We start from the raw sequence: 20568 nt of genomic DNA on the forward strand, positions 1-20568 counted from the left end.
TGAGAGACTCGTCTGTGTTGCTTGTCTTTTTTACCAGATGTCCAAGTACCTGGGTCTTGGGCTTGTGTTTCAGAGTGGTGGATTCTTTTGTGATGTCGCAGAGCTGTTCTTTGCCGTATGATTGCCTCGTTGTGTTATTTGCTGGGTCCTTGAGATGGCTAGTATGCCGAGGAGTGTGTTCTTCTTCCAGAGGATAAGGGGAGGTGCAGATTCATAAACTGGGGAAAAGCGGGAAGGTTGTTCCCTATTCGAAGGATGGAAGGCGATAGGGAAGAGGAATGAGAGCTCTTGCCAAAAGGCATGTCCGTGGTTAATGGCGAGCTTGGTGTAGACATTTAAAAAACTTTTGATAATGGAGAAACGAACAGAAGATACAAGGATGGAAGTAGAAGAGTAAGGGAAGCAAGGATAAGGCAGGTTAGAAAACTAAATTAAAAAAAAACCAAAACCAACCGGAAGACGAGAGAGGAAGGAAGATCAAAAGGACAAAGGGAAGGAAGGAATCTATGGAAGTAAGAAACAGGCAAAGAAGAAATAGAAAGGAAGAAAGAAGGAAGGTACAGGAAAGAAGGAAGAGATGACAGAGCAGATCACCAGGATGCATTGACATTACATTGACACGACGAATGGAGTGGAGCACCTCAGCATCCTTAGTACTCGGGAACGGCGTGTAAGTCTTGGTGAAAAGCGATGAGGAGAAGGAATGAGGACTCTTGCCTGAAGAGATGTCCATGGTATAGTGCGAGCGTGGTGCAGACCTTTGTTAAACATTTTGATTAAAGCGAAGAAGAAAGGAAGAGAGAATGGCTCGAGGGTTTTTGTATAAACAGAAAAGGACGCAGGATGAGACGGGGCAGGGAAAGAAGGAAAAGAGTGAAGGAAAGAGAAGACAGAAGAAAGAAGAAGCAGGAGAAGAAAGGGTAGGAAAAAAAGGGAGAAAGAGACAGAAGAAGAGAGTGGCAGAAGGGGAGGAATAAGAAAAGGAAGAACTGTAGGGAAGTAAAAAGAAAGAAAGCAAGAAAAGAAAAAAAGAGAAAGGAATGAAAGAAGAGACGATAGAGGAGATCACCAGCACGACGTCTATATCCCTGGACCCTGGAAGGAGTTGGTCCCTAACAGCCCCCGCCTTGATTAGAGTACCGCGCTCGGGCGCTGATGTTCCGTAATTAGCGCTGATGGTTCCGTCTTTGATGGTGTCCACCGCGGCGCCGTTGGCGACTGGGGAACTGCCAGCAGAGATAAAGAAGAGAGAATGATGGAAACGGAAGAGAAAGGGGAGGTAAGGATAGGGTGCAGCAGAGGAAGAACGAAACGGAGATGCAAGAGAAGAAAGAGAAGACACAGAAGGAAAAATTGGGAAAGAGAAGAAAGAAGAATGATAAGAGTAAAGATTAGAAAGTAGCAAATGAGGGGGAAAAAGACGGACTTGCAAAGGAAGAAGGAAACGAAGAATGAGAGATAAATGAAGGAAGAAATTCGTTCCTCCTTTCAGAAAGAAAAAGGACGAAAAAGGAAGACGGAGAGAAAGGTATCTATGTAAGCAAACAGCAAGCAAACAAGGGAAAAAGAAAAAAAAAAGAAGGAGAAAAAGAAGAAAAAGAGGAGAATGGAAGGAAGAGGCGAGAGAGGAGGTGAGGAGCCCTGGTCGGAGGCGCGGTGTGTGGTGGAGCGTGTGAGGCGTCGGAGGAGCACACGGTGTCGCTGCAGGCTCAGAAACGGCGGCGGAACGGCGAGGCGGCTCCGCCCCGGTGCGGCGGAGAGCCCGGCTGTGAGCGCGGGGGGGCGGCGCGGGGCGGGCAGGAGAGCCGGTGCGTCCGTGCGGCGGCGGGGAGCCGTGCGGGGCCCGTGCGGGTTCCAGCGGCGGCGGCAGCTGCGGCGGGGAGGATGGTCGTGAGTTGGGGTCTGGTGTTGCGGGTGGCGTTGGTGCAGGCGGCGTGGTCGGCGGGCGTTGGTCAGGTGCGGTACTCGGTGCCGGAGGAAGCCAAGGCCGGGACGGTGGTGGGCCGTCTGGCGCAGGACCTGGGCCTGGAGGCGGGCGATGCGGAGTGGCGGCGGCTGCGTCTGGTGTCGCAGGGCCGTGGGTCGAGCGTGGAGGTGAGCGGGGCGAGCGGGGCGCTGGTGGTGAGCTCGCGGCTGGACCGGGAGGAGCTGTGCGGGAAGAGCGCGCCGTGCGCCCTGCGGCTGGAGGTGCTGGTGGAGCGGCCGCTGCGCGTCTTCCACGTGGAGCTGGAGGTGACCGACATCAACGACAACGCCCCGATCTTCCCCGCCGCCCGAAAAAACCTCAGTGTATCGGAGAACTCTCCTCCCGGTTCTCGTTTCCCGCTGGAGGGCGCGTCGGATGCAGATGTCGGAGCCAACGCGCAGCTCTCCTACACGCTCAGCCCCAGCGAATATTTCGGTTTGGAAGTGAAATCCAAGGACGAAAACAAAATATCCATACTCCTCGTATTGAAGATATCCGTGGACCGCGAGACGGTGCCTGTGCACCGGTTGGTGTTGACGGCGAGTGACGGTGGCCGTCCGTCGCTGTCGGGCACGATGGAGCTGGTGATCTCGGTGCTGGACGCCAACGACAACGGGCCCCAGTTCAACCAGTCGGTGTATAAAGTGCAGCTGCCGGAGAATGCTGCTGCGGGAACTGTGTTTCTGCAGGTAACAGCTACAGACAATGATGAAGGAATTAACCGGGAGCTGTATTATTCTTTTAGCGATACAATATCTGCCAAAGTTAAGGACCTTTTCATAATTGACCGAAATTCCGGGGAAATACGGACTGCCGGCGAACTGGATTTCGAGGACGTTCAGTCGTATGACCTGGAAATCGACTCAACAGATAAGGGGACACCCCCGTTGTCGGGTCACTGCAGCGTGGTGTTGGAGGTGTTGGACGTGAACGACAACGCGCCGGAGGTGTGGGTGACGTCGCTGTCGGTGCCGGTGTCGGAGGACGCGCCGCCGGGGACGGTGGTGGCGCTGCTGAGCGTGTCGGACCGCGACTCGGGGGCGAACGGTCGCGTGCGGTGCGCGGTGTGGCCGTCGTCGCCGTTCGGTCTGGTGTCGAGGTTCGCGGGGTCGTACTCGCTGGTGCTGCGGGAGGCGCTGGACCGTGAGCGGGTGTGGGAGTACGAGGTGGAGGTGCGTGCGGAGGACGGCGGTTCGCCGCCGCTGCGCGCCACGCGCGGGGTGCGCGTGCCGGTGTCGGACGTGAACGACAACGCGCCGTCGTTCCTGCAGGCCGTGTACACGGTGCTGGCGCGGGAGAACAACGCGGCGGGCGCGGAGCTGGCGCGCGTGTGGGCGCGGGACCCGGACGAGGCGGGCAACGGCCGTGTGAGCTACTCGTTGTGGGAGGGCGGTGTCGGGGGCGCGTCGCCGTCGGTGGGGCGGCGCGCGGCGTCGAGCTACGTGTCGGTGGACGCGGAGAGCGGTCGGGTGTGGGCGGTGCAGCCGCTGGACTACGAGGAGGTGCAGGTGCTGCAGTTCGAGGTGCGTGCGGTGGACGCGGGGGATCCGCCGCTGTGCGGCAACGCCACGGTGCAGGTGTTCGTGGTGGACGAGAACGACAACGCGCCGGCGCTGCTGCCGTCGTCGGTGGGCGGTGGGTGGGGCGGATCGTCGGTGGAGGCGTCGTCGGGGTCGCTGTGGGCGTGGGCGTCGTGGGGTGCGCCGGCGGGTCAGGTGGTGGCGAAGATCCGTGCGGTGGACGCGGACTCGGGCTACAACGCGTGGCTGCGTTACGAGGTGTGGGAGCCGCGGGGGAAGGGCCCGTTCCGCGTGGGTCTGTACAGCGGCGAGGTGACGACGGCGCGGGCGCTGGAGGAGGCGGACGGTCCGCGTCAGAGGCTGGTGATCGTGGTGCGGGACCACGGGGAGCCGTCGCGCTCGGCCACGGCCACGCTGAGCGTGTCGCTGGTGGAGGGCGGCGAGTCGTCGTCGTCGTCGTCGGGCTCGTCGTCGTCGTCGTCGTCGGGTGTGCGGCCGTCGTGGGGCGCGGAGGTCGGCGCGGCGTCGGCGTCAGGAGCGTCGGCGACGAACGTGTGGCTGGTGGTGGCGATCTGCGCGGTGTCGAGCCTGTTCCTGCTGGCGTTGGTGCTGTACGGGGCGTCGCGGTGGGCGCCGCGGGCGGCCGTGCTGTCGGGCCCCGGTCCGGCGACGCTGGTGTGCGCCAGCGAAGTGGGGAGCTGGTCGTACTCGCAGCGTCAGAGCCGGAGCCTGTGCGTGGCGGAGGGCGCGGGCAAGAGCGACCTGATGGTTTTCAGCCCCAACTTCCCGCCGCCGCCCGGCCCCGCGGCCAAGGAGACGCAGCCGGAGCCTCCCGCTCTGCTGGACACGGTCAGTGGCCCTCCCTTTATCGCCTCTCGCCCCCTCCTCGCCCATGTGTCCCTTGTGTCCCCCTCCCCCGGGCAGTCGCTGTTGGTTGTCTGCGGGTCCGGCGGTGGGTGGGTGCTTGTCGGGTGCTTAAGGATGTGAATGGGACCTTTGCATCTGCCTTTGCATTGTTATCGGAGCCCCCTGTCTATCTTGCTTTGGGGGAAAGATAAATAAAGGTTTGACCCACCCAGGAGCAGTTAAGGTCCGCTGCTGAGAGCTGATATTGTGGTTGTTAATTGTGTTTCTGTAGAGAAAAATCACTGCTCATTGCGATAAGAGATGACATGACGTCAGCTTTGCAGACGCTTTGGCTTTGCTGGTGTGTAGTGTTTCCACCCGAGCTCGCTGTAGTAGCGCAACACACGCATTGTGTGGTGGTGACAGTTCCCCAGGCACTATTTTGCGCCGTATTTCCTTTGCTGAGTGCTGACCATGCTGATATTAGACGGGCTTTATTCTCTGTCCTCTTCTTTCGTTCTCTTCTGTAATAGAGTTTTGACAGATGGGACTTCTCACGGATTTTCTCTTCCTATGGTGTAATTTCTCCATTTTATTTTGCCCACTAGTGTCATTATGAACATTGGGAAGGCGCTGTTGTCTTTTCCTGTGTTCTTTTTCCAAGTATTTTGTAACCAAAGTTAGGCAAAGAAGTATGAACCAAGGTGTTAGAAACGGGAACTTTCTTTTTCTTTTCTCCCACTCTTCTACCGGGGTTGTGAACCTCTGTTCCTGGCTTAATTGGTGCCTTGATGTAAACTGACTTGTTTTCGTGTTCTTTTATTGTTGCATTAGTAGTCATTAGATGGCAGTAATGAGAGGTGATGTGCTTGTGTTGAGAACACATGTCCCAGAGTAGGGAATGGTGGATGCCTAGAGGAAAGCATGAGGCAGAAGAGGCACAGAGTGTTCCTGCCCAGGATCCTATCCAGGCTCCCAAAGTGTCTGGAGTTGGAGGCCTTCCCGATGTTGAGACAGAATGTGATATTGAAATGATCACAATGTCTTTATGGGTAACTCCCACTTGAGACAGTGGCTTGTGCTAGTGCCTGCCTGATGTAGGAAATGTATTCGTAAGACGCCCCGAGGTGCTGACTCCTGAATACTGTCTGATGAATCATATAATCAAAGAATAATAGAATGGTTCGTGTTGGAAGGGACCTTAAAGATCAAGTTCCAACCCCCCTGCCATAGGCAGGGACACCTCCCACTAGAGCAGGTTGCTCAAAGCCCCATCCAGCCTGGCCTTAAACACTTCCAGGGATGGGGCATCCACAACTTCCCTGGGCAACCTCTTCCAGTGCCTCACCACCCTCACAGTAAAGAATTTCTTTCTGGTATCTAATCTAAATCTCCCCTCTTCCAATTTAAAACCGTTACCCCTTGTCCTGTCACTACACTTCCTGACAAAGAGTCCCTCTTTGGCTCCCCTGTAGGCTCCCTTCAGATATTGGAAGGCTGCTTTGAGGTCTCCCCAGAGCCTTCTCTTCTCCAGGCTGAACAACCCCAGCTCTCTCAGCCTGTCTTCATAGGGGAGGTGCTCCATCCCTCTGATCATCTTTGTGGCCCTCCGCTGGACCTGTTCCAACAGGTCCATGTCCTTCCTGTGTTAAGGACTCCAAAGCTGGACACTGTACTCCAGGCAGGGTCTCATGAGCACAGAGGGGTAGAATCACCTCCCGCGACCTGCTGGCCACGCTTCTCTTGATGCAGCCCAGGATGCAGTTGGCTTTCTGGGCTGCCAGTGTGCACTGCCGGCTCATGTTGAGCTTTTCATCCACGAGCACTCCCAAGTCCTTCTCCTCAGTGCTGCTCTCCAGCCATTCTCCGCCCAACCTGTATTTGTGCCTGGGATTGCCACCTCCCAGGTGCAGGACCCTGCATGTGGCTTGGTTGAACTTCATGTGATTTGCACGAGCCCACTTCTCAATCCTGTCCAGGTCCCTCTGGATGGCATCCCTTCCCTCCACCGTGTTCACCGCGTCACCGAGCTTGGTGTCGTCAGCAAACTTGCTGAGGGTGCACTCTATCCCACTGTCCAAGTCTCTGACAAAGGTGTTAAATACCACTGGTCCCAGTACTGGCCCCTGAGGAACACCACTTGTCTCTGGCCACCAATTGGACATTGAGCCATTGACCACAACCCTTTGAGTGCGGCCACCCAGCCAGTTCCTTGTCCACAGAGTGGTCCATCCATCGAATGTTTTCGCTCCTCTTTTAGGAAAGATGTTGTGGGAGGGAAGCACTACAATCTGCTGTCCTTGTATAGTGGTGAGCATCTTTATCAGCTTTCACAGCTGTTGATGCTGCCCTGATGGATCCTTGCTCCCCTCTGGCAGTATTTTTAACAACAGGTGAGGATGTGGGATGTAATTCTTGTGCACTCATCTTCATGTCGTGGAGGTAAATGTGGCAGTGGCACTGCACAGCGCCTGGTCATTGTCAGATGTGAAGGGTGAACCTGTGAGTGGTACTAAGTAGCGCCTGGGCACATGTCATGGGTTGGGGGACTTTGAGCGAGGAAGAGTCTTCCCTGAGGGAAATGGAGATGCTGAGTATAACAACGTGTGTGTCATTGGAGAAGGCCTGGAGAATGTATGTTTAGGTGTGGAGATGCCATTTCCCAGTGCTTGGGGTAGAGGATGCCAGTAGAAAACCTTGAGAAGGGGCCTGGTGCACGGGGCTGGTCTGCTGGGATTGTCTCTGGATTTCGGCAAGTTCTGCATATTCTTGCACACTGTTGTTCTCTGTGGTATTGCTGCTTGTGCAGATAGCTGCCATATGCACCTTTAATCACTTGTTTTCGATGTGGGATTTTGGTGGTTAAACAGAAGCTTTTTGATATTTGGATTATGCTACCATTCTTCTCTCAACCTTCCTTGGTTATCTCTCTGTTCTTACTCTCTCGAGAGGGGGAAAGAAGTGCTCTCCGTATTCAGGATGTTGGTAAACTTGGCATTTCAACACAGTAGAATGGGATCCTTTGGTTTTCTTCTCTGCTTTCACCAAAAGCGGCTGGAGTTTGCCTCTGTAGAGATGATGTGTCCTGTTGTTATGCTTAACTCATTCAGGTGGGTGCACATACACGGGAAACCCCACACAGCAGTCCAGTTCCCACCCCGTTGACACTGTGGTGTGGGTTCAGCATTTGGTGTGATTTTCTCAAAGAATAAAACCTGTGCGGACAGGAGTCAGAGCTGTCAAGCTGTAGTCACAGAACCTTTAAGTTCTAATGCAGAGCTCTGGTGTTGCCACTGGAGACTGCTGAAAAGTCAGAAAAAAATCAGTGTGAAGCTGAGGCATCTGACAGTGTCAGGCTTTGCAGCCATTGTGTGTTTTTTGCTGTTTGTGAGGGAAGGTGAGGATGTGCAAAGGCCTGGGTCATGTTGAGCCTGGGGTTTAGAGCGGGGGCGTGTTGTTGGGCTGGAGCAGTACCTGGGTACTGTGGCAGGAATCCTGTGAGTGGCAGAAGTTTGGCCAGGCATGTATCATGGGGAATGTGATCTTGAGTGGGGAAAAGTCTTGCCTGAGGGAAATGGAGATGCTGGTTAGAACATGCTCTGTGTCACTGGGGAAGAACTGGAGAATGTCCGCTTAGCTGGAGATACCATTTCCCCAGGTGTGGGATGGAGGATGCCAGTAGAAGACCTCAAGAAGAGGCTCCGCAGAGAGTGGTGCTTGCCTGGGTTACTCTCAGGTCCTGCAGAATTTCTGCATATCCTCCCTCTCTGTTGTTCTCTTCTTGCATTTTGATACAGTGGGATGGCTCCTTTGGTTTTTCTTCCCTTTTACCAAAAACTCATGGTTTTCTGTTTTTTCTTCTCTCACATTGACAATGTGTGGATGAGACGTAGACTCTGGAATTGTGGCAGCTGTCAAGTAGCAGGTGTTCGGGCTGTTTGTCATCCGTGTGGAGGATGGCTTTTCCACTGCCTTGAGGAGAGGTTATTGTTTAGAGAATGTCCTTAGTTTTGAGGTCTGCCTCCTACTTTCCTTGTGACAGAGGTCTCTAAGGGAGCACTGTGCGCTGCCCTGGTTTGAGGAAAACCAGAACCAACTTGCTATTTTATCTTAGCTAGGCCTCTTCTAACTCTCTGAAATTAACAGCGTATTGTGGAGAGAACTGTTTGCTCTCAGAGTGATCAGACCTGTGTTTATAGTCAATGCCAAGGAATGGTGTGCAGAGAGGCTCTTGCTTATACTTATTGCTATAGGAGCCAAGGTCATCTAATTTCTTTATTTGCCACGCTGGAGGGTCATAAACAGAAAAGCATAGAGGGGTCCCACCTGGAGGGAGGAGTGGACAGGAGAGGTGACCCAAAACTGATCAAGAGGGGTTTTGCATCCCATCTGCCACGCTCAGTCTAAAAGCTGAGGAATCAAAGGTTCAGCCCTCGATCTTCAATGGCCAACATCCGAGGAGGACTCTTTCTGTTTGTCTGCCTTTGATCCCAATCTGTGAGTTCCTTACTCCAGATCCTGAATGCAGTTCCCATTCATCGCTGAATCCAATACGGGACTTCCCCAGTGCCTGTTGGTGATGTCATCCTGGGAGCTTGATATGGTTTTGTATATATTCTATATATTTTCATGATTTCCTTTTCATTGTATTTTAATATTTCATTAAAGTAGTTTTGTTCCTTCTAAAATCCTAAATCTCTTTATCTTTTCCTTCTCCTCTCTTTGGAGGGAGAGGTGGTGGGGAGAGCATCTGTTGCCTGTCATGAAGCGATTTGGCCTAAACAACGACACCAGCATTTTCAAGGCTTTTGCAGAGCATAAGTAATATCCGTTTTTTTCCTGTGCAACTTCCCCAGGAATCTCTGATAATGTTAATTGAAAATGTTCCTGAAAATCGATTCTCCTTTCCTGAAAAGGTTTTTGATTTTGATGAACAAACCGGTGATTGTACAGGTAAGTTGCTCAACAGGATGAGTACTTTTGTTCCTGTTTAGTCATGCTATTTTCATGTTGGACCGACTAAGTGTTGCCTGCATTGTAATGCCTGTAGGTTTGCAGCAGCCAAGCACCTCTGGCTGCTTTCATTTTCCTTCTGCTTCCAGGCACAGCTTGAGCAGACGGCAGCAAGGGCAGAGGGAGGAGGGACCCGAATGCGTTGCACGGAGTGGATGTGTTGGGTGTTGAGGGGATATTGTGAGTGACAATGTTGTGATGTTACCTTGGTGCCTTTTGTTTGGCTGTGTGGGAGGTGGGTCATGCTGATGAAGGAGAGGTATTCCGTGGGACCACAATGCATTTCTTTGGGTGGATGTGTCAGGCGTCAATGGGGATGTACTCAGTAAAAATGCCATGTGTTATCCTCATGTTCTTTGTTCGGCTGTTAGGGTTGAGCATGCTATTCCGAGGCGACTGATACCCCTGTTTACCGAGGATCTGGGTGTGTTCTGACAGTGCATTCCTGAAAAGGAATTCCGTTTCCTGAAAGGGAAAGGAAGAGCTTTTTTTCCAGCGTGCAGGTGGAAAACTGAAGCTGGAAGAATCAAGGTATACAAAGAGTGGTCGGGAGCTGTGGTTGCCCTATGCTTTTTCAGCCTTTGTGGAGGATTGTTGTGTTGGGTTGTGATGGGTTTAAGTTTCTGAATGAGAGACTCGTCTGTGTTGCTTGTCTTTTTTACCAGATGTCCAAGTACCTGGGTCTTGGGCTTGTGTTTCAGAGTGGTGGATTCTTTTGTGATGTCGCAGAGCTGTTCTTTGCCGTATGATTGCCTCGTTGTGTTATTTGCTGGGTCCTTGAGATGGCTAGTATGCCGAGGAGTGTGTTCTTCTTCCAGAGGATAAGGGGAGGTGCAGATTCATAAACTGGGGAAAAGCGGGAAGGTTGTTCCCTATTCGAAGGATGGAAGGCGATAGGGAAGAGGAATGAGAGCTCTTGCCAAAAGGCATGTCCGTGGTTAATGGCGAGCTTGGTGTAGACATTTAAAAAACTTTTGATAATGGAGAAACGAACAGAAGATACAAGGATGGAAGTAGAAGAGTAAGGGAAGCAAGGATAAGGCAGGTTAGAAAACTAAATTAAAAAAAACCAGAAGATGAGAGAGGAATCTATGGAAGTAAGAAACAGGCAAAGAAGAAATAGAAAGGAAGAAAGAAGGAAGGTACAGGAAAGAAGGAAGAGATGACAGAGCAGATTACCAGGATGCATTGACATTACATTGACACGACGAGTGGAGTGGAGCACCTCAGCATCCTTAGTACTCGGGAACGGCGTGTAAGTCTTGGTGAAAAGCGGTGAGGAGAAGGAATGAGGACTCTTGCCTGAAGAGATGTCCATGGTATAGTGCGAGCGTGGTGCAGACCTTTGTTAAACATTTTGATTAAAGCGAAGAAGAAAGGAAGAGAGAATGGCTCGAGTTTTTTTTGTATAAACAGAAAAGGACGCAGGGTGAGACGGGGCAGGGAAAGAAGGAAAGAGTGAAGGAAAGAGAAGACAGAAAAAGAAGATGCAGGAGAAGAAAGGGTAGGAAAAAAAGGGAGAAAGAGACAGAGAGAAGAAGAGAGTGGCAGAAGGGGAGGAATAAGAAAAGGAAGAACTGTAGGGAAGTAAAAAGAAAGAAAGCAAGAAAAAAAAAAAAAAGAGAAAGGAATGAAAGAAGAGACGATAGAGGAGATCACCAGCACGACGTCAATATCCCTGGACCCTGGAAGGAGTTGGTCCCTAACAGCCCCCGCCTTGATTAGAGTATCGCGCTCGGGCGCTGATGTTCCGTAATTAGCGCTGATGGTTCCGTCTTTGATGGTGTCCACCGCGGCGCCGTTGGCGACTGGGGAACTGCCAGCAGAGATAAAGAAGAGAGAATGATGGAAACGGAAGAGAAAGGGGAGGTAAGGATAGGGTAGCAGCAGAGGAAGAACGAAACGGAGATGCAAGAGAAGAAAGAGAAGACACAGAAGGAAAAATTGGGAAAGAGAAGAAAGAAGAATGATAAGAGTAAAGATTAGAAAGTAGCAAATGAGGGGGGAAGAGACGGACTTGGAAAGGAAGAGGGAAACGAAGAATGAGAGATAATTGAAGGAAGAAATTCGTTCCTCCTTCTTTCAGAAAGAAAAAGGACGAAAAAGGAAGACGGAGAGAAAGGTATCTATGTAAGCAAACAGCAAGCAAACAAGGGAAAAAGAAAAAAAAGAAGGAGAAAAAGAAGAAAAAGAGGAGAATGGAAGGAAGAGGCGAGAGAGGAGGTGAGGAGCCCTGGTCGGAGGCGCGGTGTGTGGTGGAGCGTGTGAGGCGTCGGAGGAGCACACGGTGTCGCTGCAGGCTCAGAAACGGCGGCGGAGCGGCGAGGCGGCTCCGCCCCGGTGCGGCGGAGAGCCCGGCTGTGAGCGCGGGGGGGCGGCGCGGGGCGGGCAGGAGAGCCGGTGCGTCCGTGCGGCGGCGGGGAGCCGTGCGGGGCCCGTGCGGGTTCCAGCGGCGGCGGCAGCTGCGGCGGGGAGGATGGTCGTGAGTTGGGGTCTGGTGTTGCGGGTGGCGTTGGTGCAGGCGGCGTGGTCGGCGGGCGTTGGTCAGGTGCGGTACTCGGTGCCGGAGGAAGCCAAGGCCGGGACGGTGGTGGGCCGTCTGGCGCAGGACCTGGGCCTGGAGGCGGGCGATGCGGAGTGGCGGCGGCTGCGTCTGGTGTCGCAGGGCCGTGGGTCGAGCGTGGAGGTGAGCGGGGCGAGCGGGGCGCTGGTGGTGAGCTCGCGGCTGGACCGGGAGGAGCTGTGCGGGAAGAGCGCGCCGTGCGCCCTGCGGCTGGAGGTGCTGGTGGAGCGGCCGCTGCGCGTCTTCCACGTGGAGCTGGAGGTGACCGACATCAACGACAACGCCCCGATCTTCCCCGCCGCCCGAAAAAACCTTAGCATCGCGGAATCGTCTCTGCCGGGTTCTCGTTTCCCGCTGGAGGGCGCGTCGGATGCAGATGTCGGAGCCAACGCGCAGCTCTCCTACGCGCTCAGCCCCAGCGAGCACTTCTCTCTGGATTTACAGCGGAGTGAAGAATACCGAGAATCCCTGTTTCTGGTGCTGACGAAACCGCTGGACCGCGAGACGGTGCCTGTGCACCGGTTGGTGTTGACGGCGAGTGACGGTGGCCGTCCGTCGCTGACGGGCACGATGGAGCTGGTGATCTCGGTGCTGGACGCCAACGACAACGCGCCCCAGTTCAACCAGTCGGTGTATAAAGTGCAGCTGCCCGAGAGCTCTGCGGAAGGGACGCTGGTGGTGCGTGTGAACGCCACGGATGCGGACGAGGAACTTAACAGTGAAGTGACCTACACTGCGATCAATACTTTTCCTCCAAAGGGATTAAACGTTTTCCTTTTAAATCCGAAGACGGGCGAGATCCGTCTCACGGGCGCCCTGGACTTTGAGGATGTTCGTTCATACGAGATACAAATCGAAGCGACAGATAAGGGGACGCCCCCGCTGTCTGGTCACTGCAAGGTGGTGTTGGAGGTGCTGGACGTGAACGACAACGCGCCGGAGGTGTGGGTGACGTCGCTGTCGGTGCCGGTGTCGGAGGACGCGCCGCCGGGGACGGTGGTGGCGCTGCTGAGCGTGTCGGACCGCGACTCGGGGGCGAACGGTCGCGTGCGGTGCGCGGTGTGGCCGTCGTCGCCGTTCGGTCTGGTGTCGAGGTTCGCGGGGTCGTACTCGCTGGTGCTGCGGGAGGCGCTGGACCGTGAGCGGGTGTGGGAGTACGAGGTGGAGGTGCGTGCGGAGGACGGCGGTTCGCCGCCGCTGCGCGCCACGCGCGGGGTGCGCGTGCCGGTGTCGGACGTGAACGACAACGCGCCGTCGTTCCTGCAGGCCGTGTACACGGTGCTGGCGCGGGAGAACAACGCGGCGGGCGCGGAGCTGGCGCGCGTGTGGGCGCGGGACCCGGACGAGGCGGGCAACGGCCGTGTGAGCTACTCGTTGTGGGAGGGCGGTGTCGGGGGCGCGTCGCCGTCGGTGGGGCGGCGCGCGGCGTCGAGCTACGTGTCGGTGGACGCGGAGAGCGGTCGGGTGTGGGCGGTGCAGCCGCTGGACTACGAGGAGGTGCAGGTGCTGCAGTTCGAGGTGCGTGCGGTGGACGCGGGGGATCCGCCGCTGTGCGGCAACGCCACGGTGCAGGTGTTCGTGGTGGACGAGAACGACAACGCGCCGGCGCTGCTGCCGTCGTCGGTGGGCGGTGGGTGGGGCGGATCGTCGGTGGAGGCGGTGCCGGGGTCGCTGTGGGCGTGGGCGTCGTGGGGTGCGCCGGCGGGTCAGGTGGTGGCGAAGATCCGTGCGGTGGACGCGGACTCGGGCTACAACGCGTGGCTGCGTTACGAGGTGTGGGAGCCGCGGGGGAAGGGCCCGTTCCGCGTGGGTCTGTACAGCGGCGAGGTGACGACGGCGCGGGCGCTGGAGGAGGCGGACGGTCCGCGTCAGAGGCTGGTGATCGTGGTGCGGGACCACGGGGAGCCGTCGCGCTCGGCCACGGCCACGCTGAGCGTGTCGCTGGTGGAGGGCGGCGAGTCGTCGTCGTCGTCGTCGGGCTCGTCGTCGTCGTCGTCGTCGGGTGTGCGGCCGTCGTGGGGCGCGGAGGTCGGCGCGGCGTCGGCGTCAGGAGCGTCGGCGACGAACGTGTGGCTGGTGGTGGCGATCTGCGCGGTGTCGAGCCTGTTCCTGCTGGCGTTGGTGCTGTACGGGGCGTCGCGGTGGGCGCCGCGGGCGGCCGTGCTGTCGGGCCCCGGTCCGGCGACGCTGGTGTGCGCCAGCGAAGTGGGGAGCTGGTCGTACACGCAGCGTCAGAGCCGGAGCCTGTGCGTGGCGGAGGGCGCGGGCAAGAGCGACCTGATGGTTTTCAGCCCCAACTTCCCGCCGCCGCCCGGCCCCGCGGCCAAGGAGACGCAGCCGGAGCCTCCCGCTCTGCTGGACACGGTCAGTGGCCCTCCCTTTATCGCCTCTCGCCCCCTCCTCGCCCATGTGTCCCTTGTGTCCCTTGTGTCCCCGGGCAGTCGGGCTGAGTGGGCGGGTCCGGCGGTGGGTGGGTGCTTGTCGGGTGCTTAAGGACGTGAATGGGAGAGAGAGTTAATGGGACCATCTGCCTTCGCGTCCTTGCCACAGCCCTTGGGCTGTTGCTTTGGGGAGAAACTAACGGTGTTGCCTCACCTCAGCAGAGGTTTGCTGTTGTGGGTGTGAGTTGTTCTCCCGTAGAATAGAATCACTGCTGATTGCGATAAGAGGTGGCACGCCGTCGGCTTGCTGGTGTGCAGCATTTCCAGCCGAGCTTCGTGATGGAGCGAGGGGTTTTGCGGTGAGAATTCCCTTGGCAATATTAAGTGCCTTATCGCTGTTCTGGTGTCAGCTGTGGTTTCCTGTGGAAAACTGTGTCCTGCTTTTCTTTGATTCTCCTTTAGAAGTTCCTGACTCAGGGTGGCCGTTGGTGTTCAGGATCTTCTGTCCCCGCGGTGTAATTTCTCCATTTTTATTCATTCACCAGAGTCATTAAGAAAGTAGGAAAGCGTTTTGGACTTTTCCTGTGTTCTTTTTCTACCGATGTTGTTACTCTATGTAATAGTACAGAGTGTTCAGGGAGGGGATTGTGACCCAAGGCAGGTGTTAGAAATGGGAATTATTTTTTTCTCTTTTCTTGCTCCTCCAAACCATGGTATAGATTACTGTTCCTGGCTGGAGAAGTGACATGATACGATGTACGCTGTCCTATTTTAGGACAGTCCTTCAGTGTTTGTATCAACATTGACAGCCGTATGGGAGCCCCGGAAATGTTCTTTTCAAGAAAACCCAAGTTGTCTTCTACATTAGAAATTGTTATGCTGTGCTCATCAGCATTCGGATTGTTCTCTCACTGTAGGAAATCACTGTCCGTTGCCATCAGAGCTATCCTAAGAATATCTCTACAAAAGATGTGTGCCATTTCAGATGTGTATCAGAGCTCCAAGGTGTGCAACATTTCATCTGAGGTAGCTGAAGCATTGCAAAACATGATGGGTCGAGTACAGAGAGCCTGTTGAACCCAGTGTATATGATACCAGCTCTATGGTTTTATGGTGCAGTCGTTGATGGGAGTGGTTGTGGACTTGCGATCTTGGCCAGAGAAGTGGTGTGATGTACGCCGGCTTTTATGATGTACTTTCCATATTTGTATCTGCACCCACACCGTTAGAAAAGACCCAGAAACCTTCTTTTTAACACCATCCGACCAACAAACAACCCCCCTGATAACAAACCACCAAACCTGAATTCTGCTACAGTATCAATATCATCCGTTATGTTGGGGTGCTTGTCAACGTTTGGTTCTTCTGTCACAGCACACAATGAATGCCACTGTCATTTAGAGCTGTTCCAATATCACCTTTAGAAAGAGTAGAGAGTCTGCTGGACGCAGTCTATATGATCTCATCCATGTGTTTTTTTTTTTTTATGGTGGTCTTATTGCTGGGAAGGGTCTGCAAAAGCTGGAGTGAGCCCTGCGGTGGGAAAGGGGGAAAGGAAACTGTGTCATGGTGCGGAGATAAATGTGGCAATTGGGCCTGGCCAACTCGTGGTGTGAAGGGTGACCTTGAGCAGTGGGAAGATTTGTGTGAAGGAACTGGAAATCCTTGGGAAGACCATGGTTGGTGTCATAAGAACAGAACAACCCCCCCATAATCCAGGAGGAAGTATTTAATGATCTGCTTATGCACCCAGACACGCCTAAGTCTATGGGGCCGGATGGGATTCACCCAAGGGTACTCAGGGAGCTGGCAGGAGAGGTCACCAAGCCCCTCTCCATTATGTATCAACAATCCTGGTCAGCAGGAGAGGTACCAGATGACTGGAGTGTGGCCAGTGTGACACCTATCTAGAGGAAGGTCCAGAAGGAGGATCCGGGGAACTACAGGCCTGTCAGCCTGACCTCAGTACTGGGAAAGATCATGGAGAGGATCATCTTGAGTGAAGTCTCACGGCAAGTGCAGGGCAGCCAAGGGATCAGGGCCAGCCAGCATGGGTTTATGAAAGGGAGGTCCTGCTGAACCAACTTGATCTCTTTCTGTGACCATGTGACCCACCTTCTCGATGCAGGGGAGGCTGTGGACGTTGTCTACCTGGACTTTGGTAAGGGCTTTGACACCGTCCCCCACAGCGTTCTCCTGGAGAAGCTGGCGAATCATGGCATAGACAAGTGTACTCTTCACTGGGTAAAAACCTGTCTGGATGGCCGTGCCCAGAGAGTTGTGATTAATGGGGTGAAATCTTGTTGGCGGCCGGTCACCAGTGGTGTCCCTCAGGGCTCAGTTTTGGGGCCAGTCTTGTTTGCTATCTTTATTGATGATCTGGGAGTGCACCCTCAGTAAGTTTGCAGATGACCCCAAACTAGGTGGGAGTGTTGATCTGCTTGAGGTTTGGAAAGCTCTACAGAGGGACGGGGCAGGTTGGATGGATCAATGGGCCAAGGCCAGTGGGCTGAGGTTTAATAAGGCCAAGTGCCAGGTCCTGCATTTGGATCACAACAACCCAGGCAACTCTACAGGCTCGGGGAAGAGTGGCTGGAAAGCTGCCCAGCAGAAAAGGACCTGGGGGTATGGGTGGACAGCCGGCTTAACATGAGCCAACAGTGTGCCCAGGTGGCCAAGAAGGCCAACAGCATCCTGGCTTCTGTCAGGAATAGCGTGGTCATCAGGAGTAGGGAAGTGATGGTGCCTCTGTACTGGGCACAGGTGAGGCCTCTCTCAACCAAATTGTGCTACACAGTAGGTGTCATCTGCTGGACTGGTGTTCTCCTCAACATGTGGGTTTGATGTATCTCCATGTGAAATCAATGTTGCCATTAGAGTTGTCCCCACATGATCTCTACAAAGGGTGTTGTTCTAAGGTCTGTAACATTCCCCTCTGAAATTGCTGGACTGTTGCCAAACATGAAGAGTCAGCAGGAGAGAATTTGCCGGACACCATGGATATGATACCACCTGTATGTTTGTTATGGTGCTCTCATGGATGGGAAGGGTAAGCAAAACTCGAATTGAGCATTGAGGTGGGAAAGGAAATTGTGGCAGGTCGTGGAGGTGAATGTGGCAGCGACACTGCGTAGGGCCTGGGGATTGCGTGATGTGAAGGGTGACCTTGACCAGTGGAAAGACTTGTGTGAGGGATCTGGAAATCCTTGGGAAGACCACAGGCCACGTCATAAGAAGAGAAGAATGGGATATGATGTGCTTGTGTTGGGAACGCATGTCCCAGAGTGGGGAATGAAGAATGCCTAGAAGGAAGCGTGAGGCAGGGTGGACACATAGTGTTCCTGGCCAGGATCCTTTCCCAGGCTCCCAAGTGTCTGGAATTGGAGGCCTTCTGTATCATGAGACAGTGTGTGGTATTGAAAGGGCCACAATGTGGGCATTTGTGGTTATGAATATCTCCCAGCAGAGAGAGTCCCTTGTGCTGCTGATGGCCTGACATAGGCAATGTGTTGGTAAGAGGGGGTGACCTGCAGACTGTGGAATACTGTGTGATGGAACTTTTCCCTTTTGTTTTGGGAAAGGTGTAGGTGGTTTGTAGCACTTCAGTCTGCTTTCCCTGTCTAATGGTGGGCATCCATAGTAGCTTCCACAGCGACTGATGTTGCAGTGATGGTTCCTTGCTCCTCCCCAGGCAGCATTTGTGAAGGCATATGAGGAGGTGGGTGTAATCTTTGTGCCCTTGACTTCCCCTACTTGTGCACTTGCACAGTCGGCCTCAGTTCAGATGCTGTGTCCCCTTGTCATGCTTCACTCATTTGGTTGCATGCATTTGCACACCAAACCCCGCAGAGCAGCCCAACTCTCTTTTTCTACGGTATGAATTCTCTTATGTAGTGGGTATTTTAAATGCACTTACGCTTTGGCCTTTGGTGTGGTTCCCTGGAAGAGTGAACTTTGTGCAGGGTAGGATCCGAGCTGTCACAGCTCTAATCACAGCTGAAAAATCAAAAGGAGTTGTCAGATACTCTGTGGCTTTTCAGCCTCCCTTCTCATGCCAGTCGTGAGGAAAAGTGCTGATGTACAAATGTGTGGGTGATACTCATTTCAGTACTGCAGAATGGGATCCTTTGGTTTTCTTCTCTGCTTTCACCAAAAGCGGCTGGAGTTTGCCTCCGTAGAGATGATGTGTCCTGCTGTTATGCTTGACTCATTCAGGTGCGTGAATGTACACAGCAAACCTTGCACAACAGCCCAGCTCTCACCCAGGTGACGCCATGTGTGCGTTCAGCATTTGGTGTGGTTTTCTCAAAGAATAAAATCTGTGTGGACGGTAGTCATTGCTGTCAAGCAGTAGTCACAGAATCTTTAAGTTCTAATGCAGAGCTCGGGTGTTGCCACTGGAGACTTGAAAAGTCAGAAGAAAATCAGTGTGAGTCTCAGGCATCTGGGAAGAGTCTGCCAGACACTGTGAGGTTTTGTAGCCATCGTGTGGTTGTGTGCTGTTTGTGAGGAAGGTGAGGATGTGCAAAGGCCTGGGTCATGCTGAGCGTGGGGTTTAGAGCTGGGGCATGTTGTTGGGCTGGAGCAGTACCTGGGTACTGTGGCAGTGATCCTGTGAATGGCTGAAGCAGGGCTGGGCATGTGTCATGGGGAGTGTGACCTTGAGTGAGGAAAAGTCTTGCCTGAGGGAAATGGAGATGCTGGTTAGAACATGTTCTGTGTCGCTGGGGAAGAACAGTAGAATGTCCGCTTAGCTGGAGATGCCATTTCCCCAGGTGTGGGATGGAGGATGCCAGTAGAAGACCTCAAGAAGAGGCTCCGCAGAGAGTGGTACTTGCCTGGGTTACTCTCAGGTCCTGCAGAATTTCTGCATATCCTCCCTCTCTGTTGTTCTCTTCTTGCATTTTGATACAGTGGGATGGCTCCTTTGGTTTTTCTTCCCTTTTACCAAAAACTCATGGTTTTCTGTTTTTTCTTCTCTCACATTGGCAATGTGTGGATGAGATGTAGACTCTGGAATTGTGGCAGCTGTCAAGTAGCAGGTGTTCGGGCTGTTTGTCATCCGTGTGGAGGATGGCTTTTCCACTGCCTTGAGGAGAGGTTATTGTTTAGAGAATGTCCTTAGTTTTGAGGTCTGCCTCCTACTTTCCTTGTGACAGAGGTCTCTAAGGGAGCACTGTGCGCTGCCCTGGTTTGAGGAAAAACAGAACCAACTTGGTAGTTTAGTCATTTTACTTCTTAGCTAGGCCTCTTCTAACTCTCTGAAATTAACAGTGTATTGTGGAGAGAACTGTTCGTTCTCAGAGTGATCAGACCTGTGTTTATAGTCAATGCCAAGGAATGGTGTGCAGAGAGGCTCTTGCTTATACTTATTGCTATAGGAGCCAAGGTCATCTAATTTCTTTATTTGCCACGCTGGAGGGTCGGAAACAGAAGAGCGTAGAGGGGTCCCACCTGGAGGGAGGAGTGGACAGGAGAGGTGACCCAAAACTGATCAAGAGGGGTTTTGCATCCCATCTGCCACGCTCAGTCTAAAAGCTGAGGAATCAAAGGTTCAGCCCTCTTTCTTCAATGACCGCCGTCTGAGGAGGACTCTTTCTGTTTGTCTGCCTTTGATCCCAATCTGTGAGTTCCTTACTCCAGATCCTGAATGCAGTTCCCGTTCATCGCTGGATCCAATACGGGACTTCCCCAGTGCCTGTTGGTGATGTCATCCTGGGAGCTTGATACGGTTTAGTATATATTTTATTTATTTTCATGATTTCCTTTTCATTGTATTATTAATATTTCATTAAAGTAGTTTTGTTCCTTCTAAACTCCTAAATCTCTTTATTGTTTCCTTCTCCTCTCCTTGGAGGGAGAGGTCGGGGGAGAGCATCTGTTGCCTGTCATGAGATGATTTGGCCTAAACAACGACACCAGCATTTTCAAGGTTTTTGCAGAGCATAAGTAATATCCGTTTTTTTCCTGTGCAACTTCCCCAGGAATCTCTGATAATGTTAATTGAAAATGTTCCTTAAAATCAATTCTCCTTTCCTGAAAATTTTTGATTTTGATGAACGAAGCGGTTTGTTCGTTCATTCATCATTTGTATTGTACAGGTAAGTTGCTCAACAGGATGAGTACTTTTGTTCCTGTTTAGTCATGCTGTCTTCATTTTGGATTGACCGAGTGCTGTCTGCATTGTTGTTAATGCCTGTAGGTCTGAAGCAGCAAAGCACCACTGCCTGCTTTCATTTTCCTTCTGCTTCCAGGCACAGCTTGAGCAGACGGCAGCAA

General features: G+C 53.4%; 2 protein-coding genes across 2 annotated transcripts; both read left to right on the plus strand.

Moving 5' to 3' along the window:
• Positions 1-1884: 1884 nt before the first annotated feature.
• Positions 1885-9445, plus strand: LOC141470128 (protocadherin alpha-3-like). Its single transcript, XM_074156050.1, has 3 exons — positions 1885-4335; positions 9189-9285; positions 9435-9445. The coding sequence occupies exons 1-3, from the start codon at positions 1885-1887 to the stop codon at positions 9443-9445; spliced, it is 2559 nt and encodes an 852-aa protein (XP_074012151.1).
• Positions 9446-11821: 2376 nt separating this feature from the next.
• LOC141470129 (protocadherin alpha-3-like) lies at positions 11822-14401 on the plus strand. Its single transcript, XM_074156051.1, has one exon. It carries the CDS (start codon positions 11822-11824, stop codon positions 14399-14401), a length of 2580 nt encoding a protein of 859 aa, XP_074012152.1.
• Positions 14402-20568: the final 6167 nt, after the last annotated feature.

This window comes from Numenius arquata, chromosome 11 (assembly GCF_964106895.1).
Source record: "Numenius arquata chromosome 11, bNumArq3.hap1.1, whole genome shotgun sequence".
NCBI classification, from domain to species: domain Eukaryota; kingdom Metazoa; phylum Chordata; class Aves; order Charadriiformes; family Scolopacidae; genus Numenius; species Numenius arquata.

Bases quoted from the DNA above. Each gene is read 5' to 3' on its own strand.
- LOC141470129 (XM_074156051.1), top strand. From the start codon at position 11,822: ATGGTCGTGAGTTGGGGTCTGGTGTTGCGGGTGGCGTTGGTGCAGGCG.
- LOC141470128 (XM_074156050.1), top strand. From the start codon at position 1,885: ATGGTCGTGAGTTGGGGTCTGGTGTTGCGGGTGGCGTTGGTGCAGGCG. The intron at 4,336-9,188 runs GTCAGTGGCCCT...CAACTTCCCCAG, and splicing joins CTCCCGCTCTGCTGGACACG to GAATCTCTGATAATGTTAAT.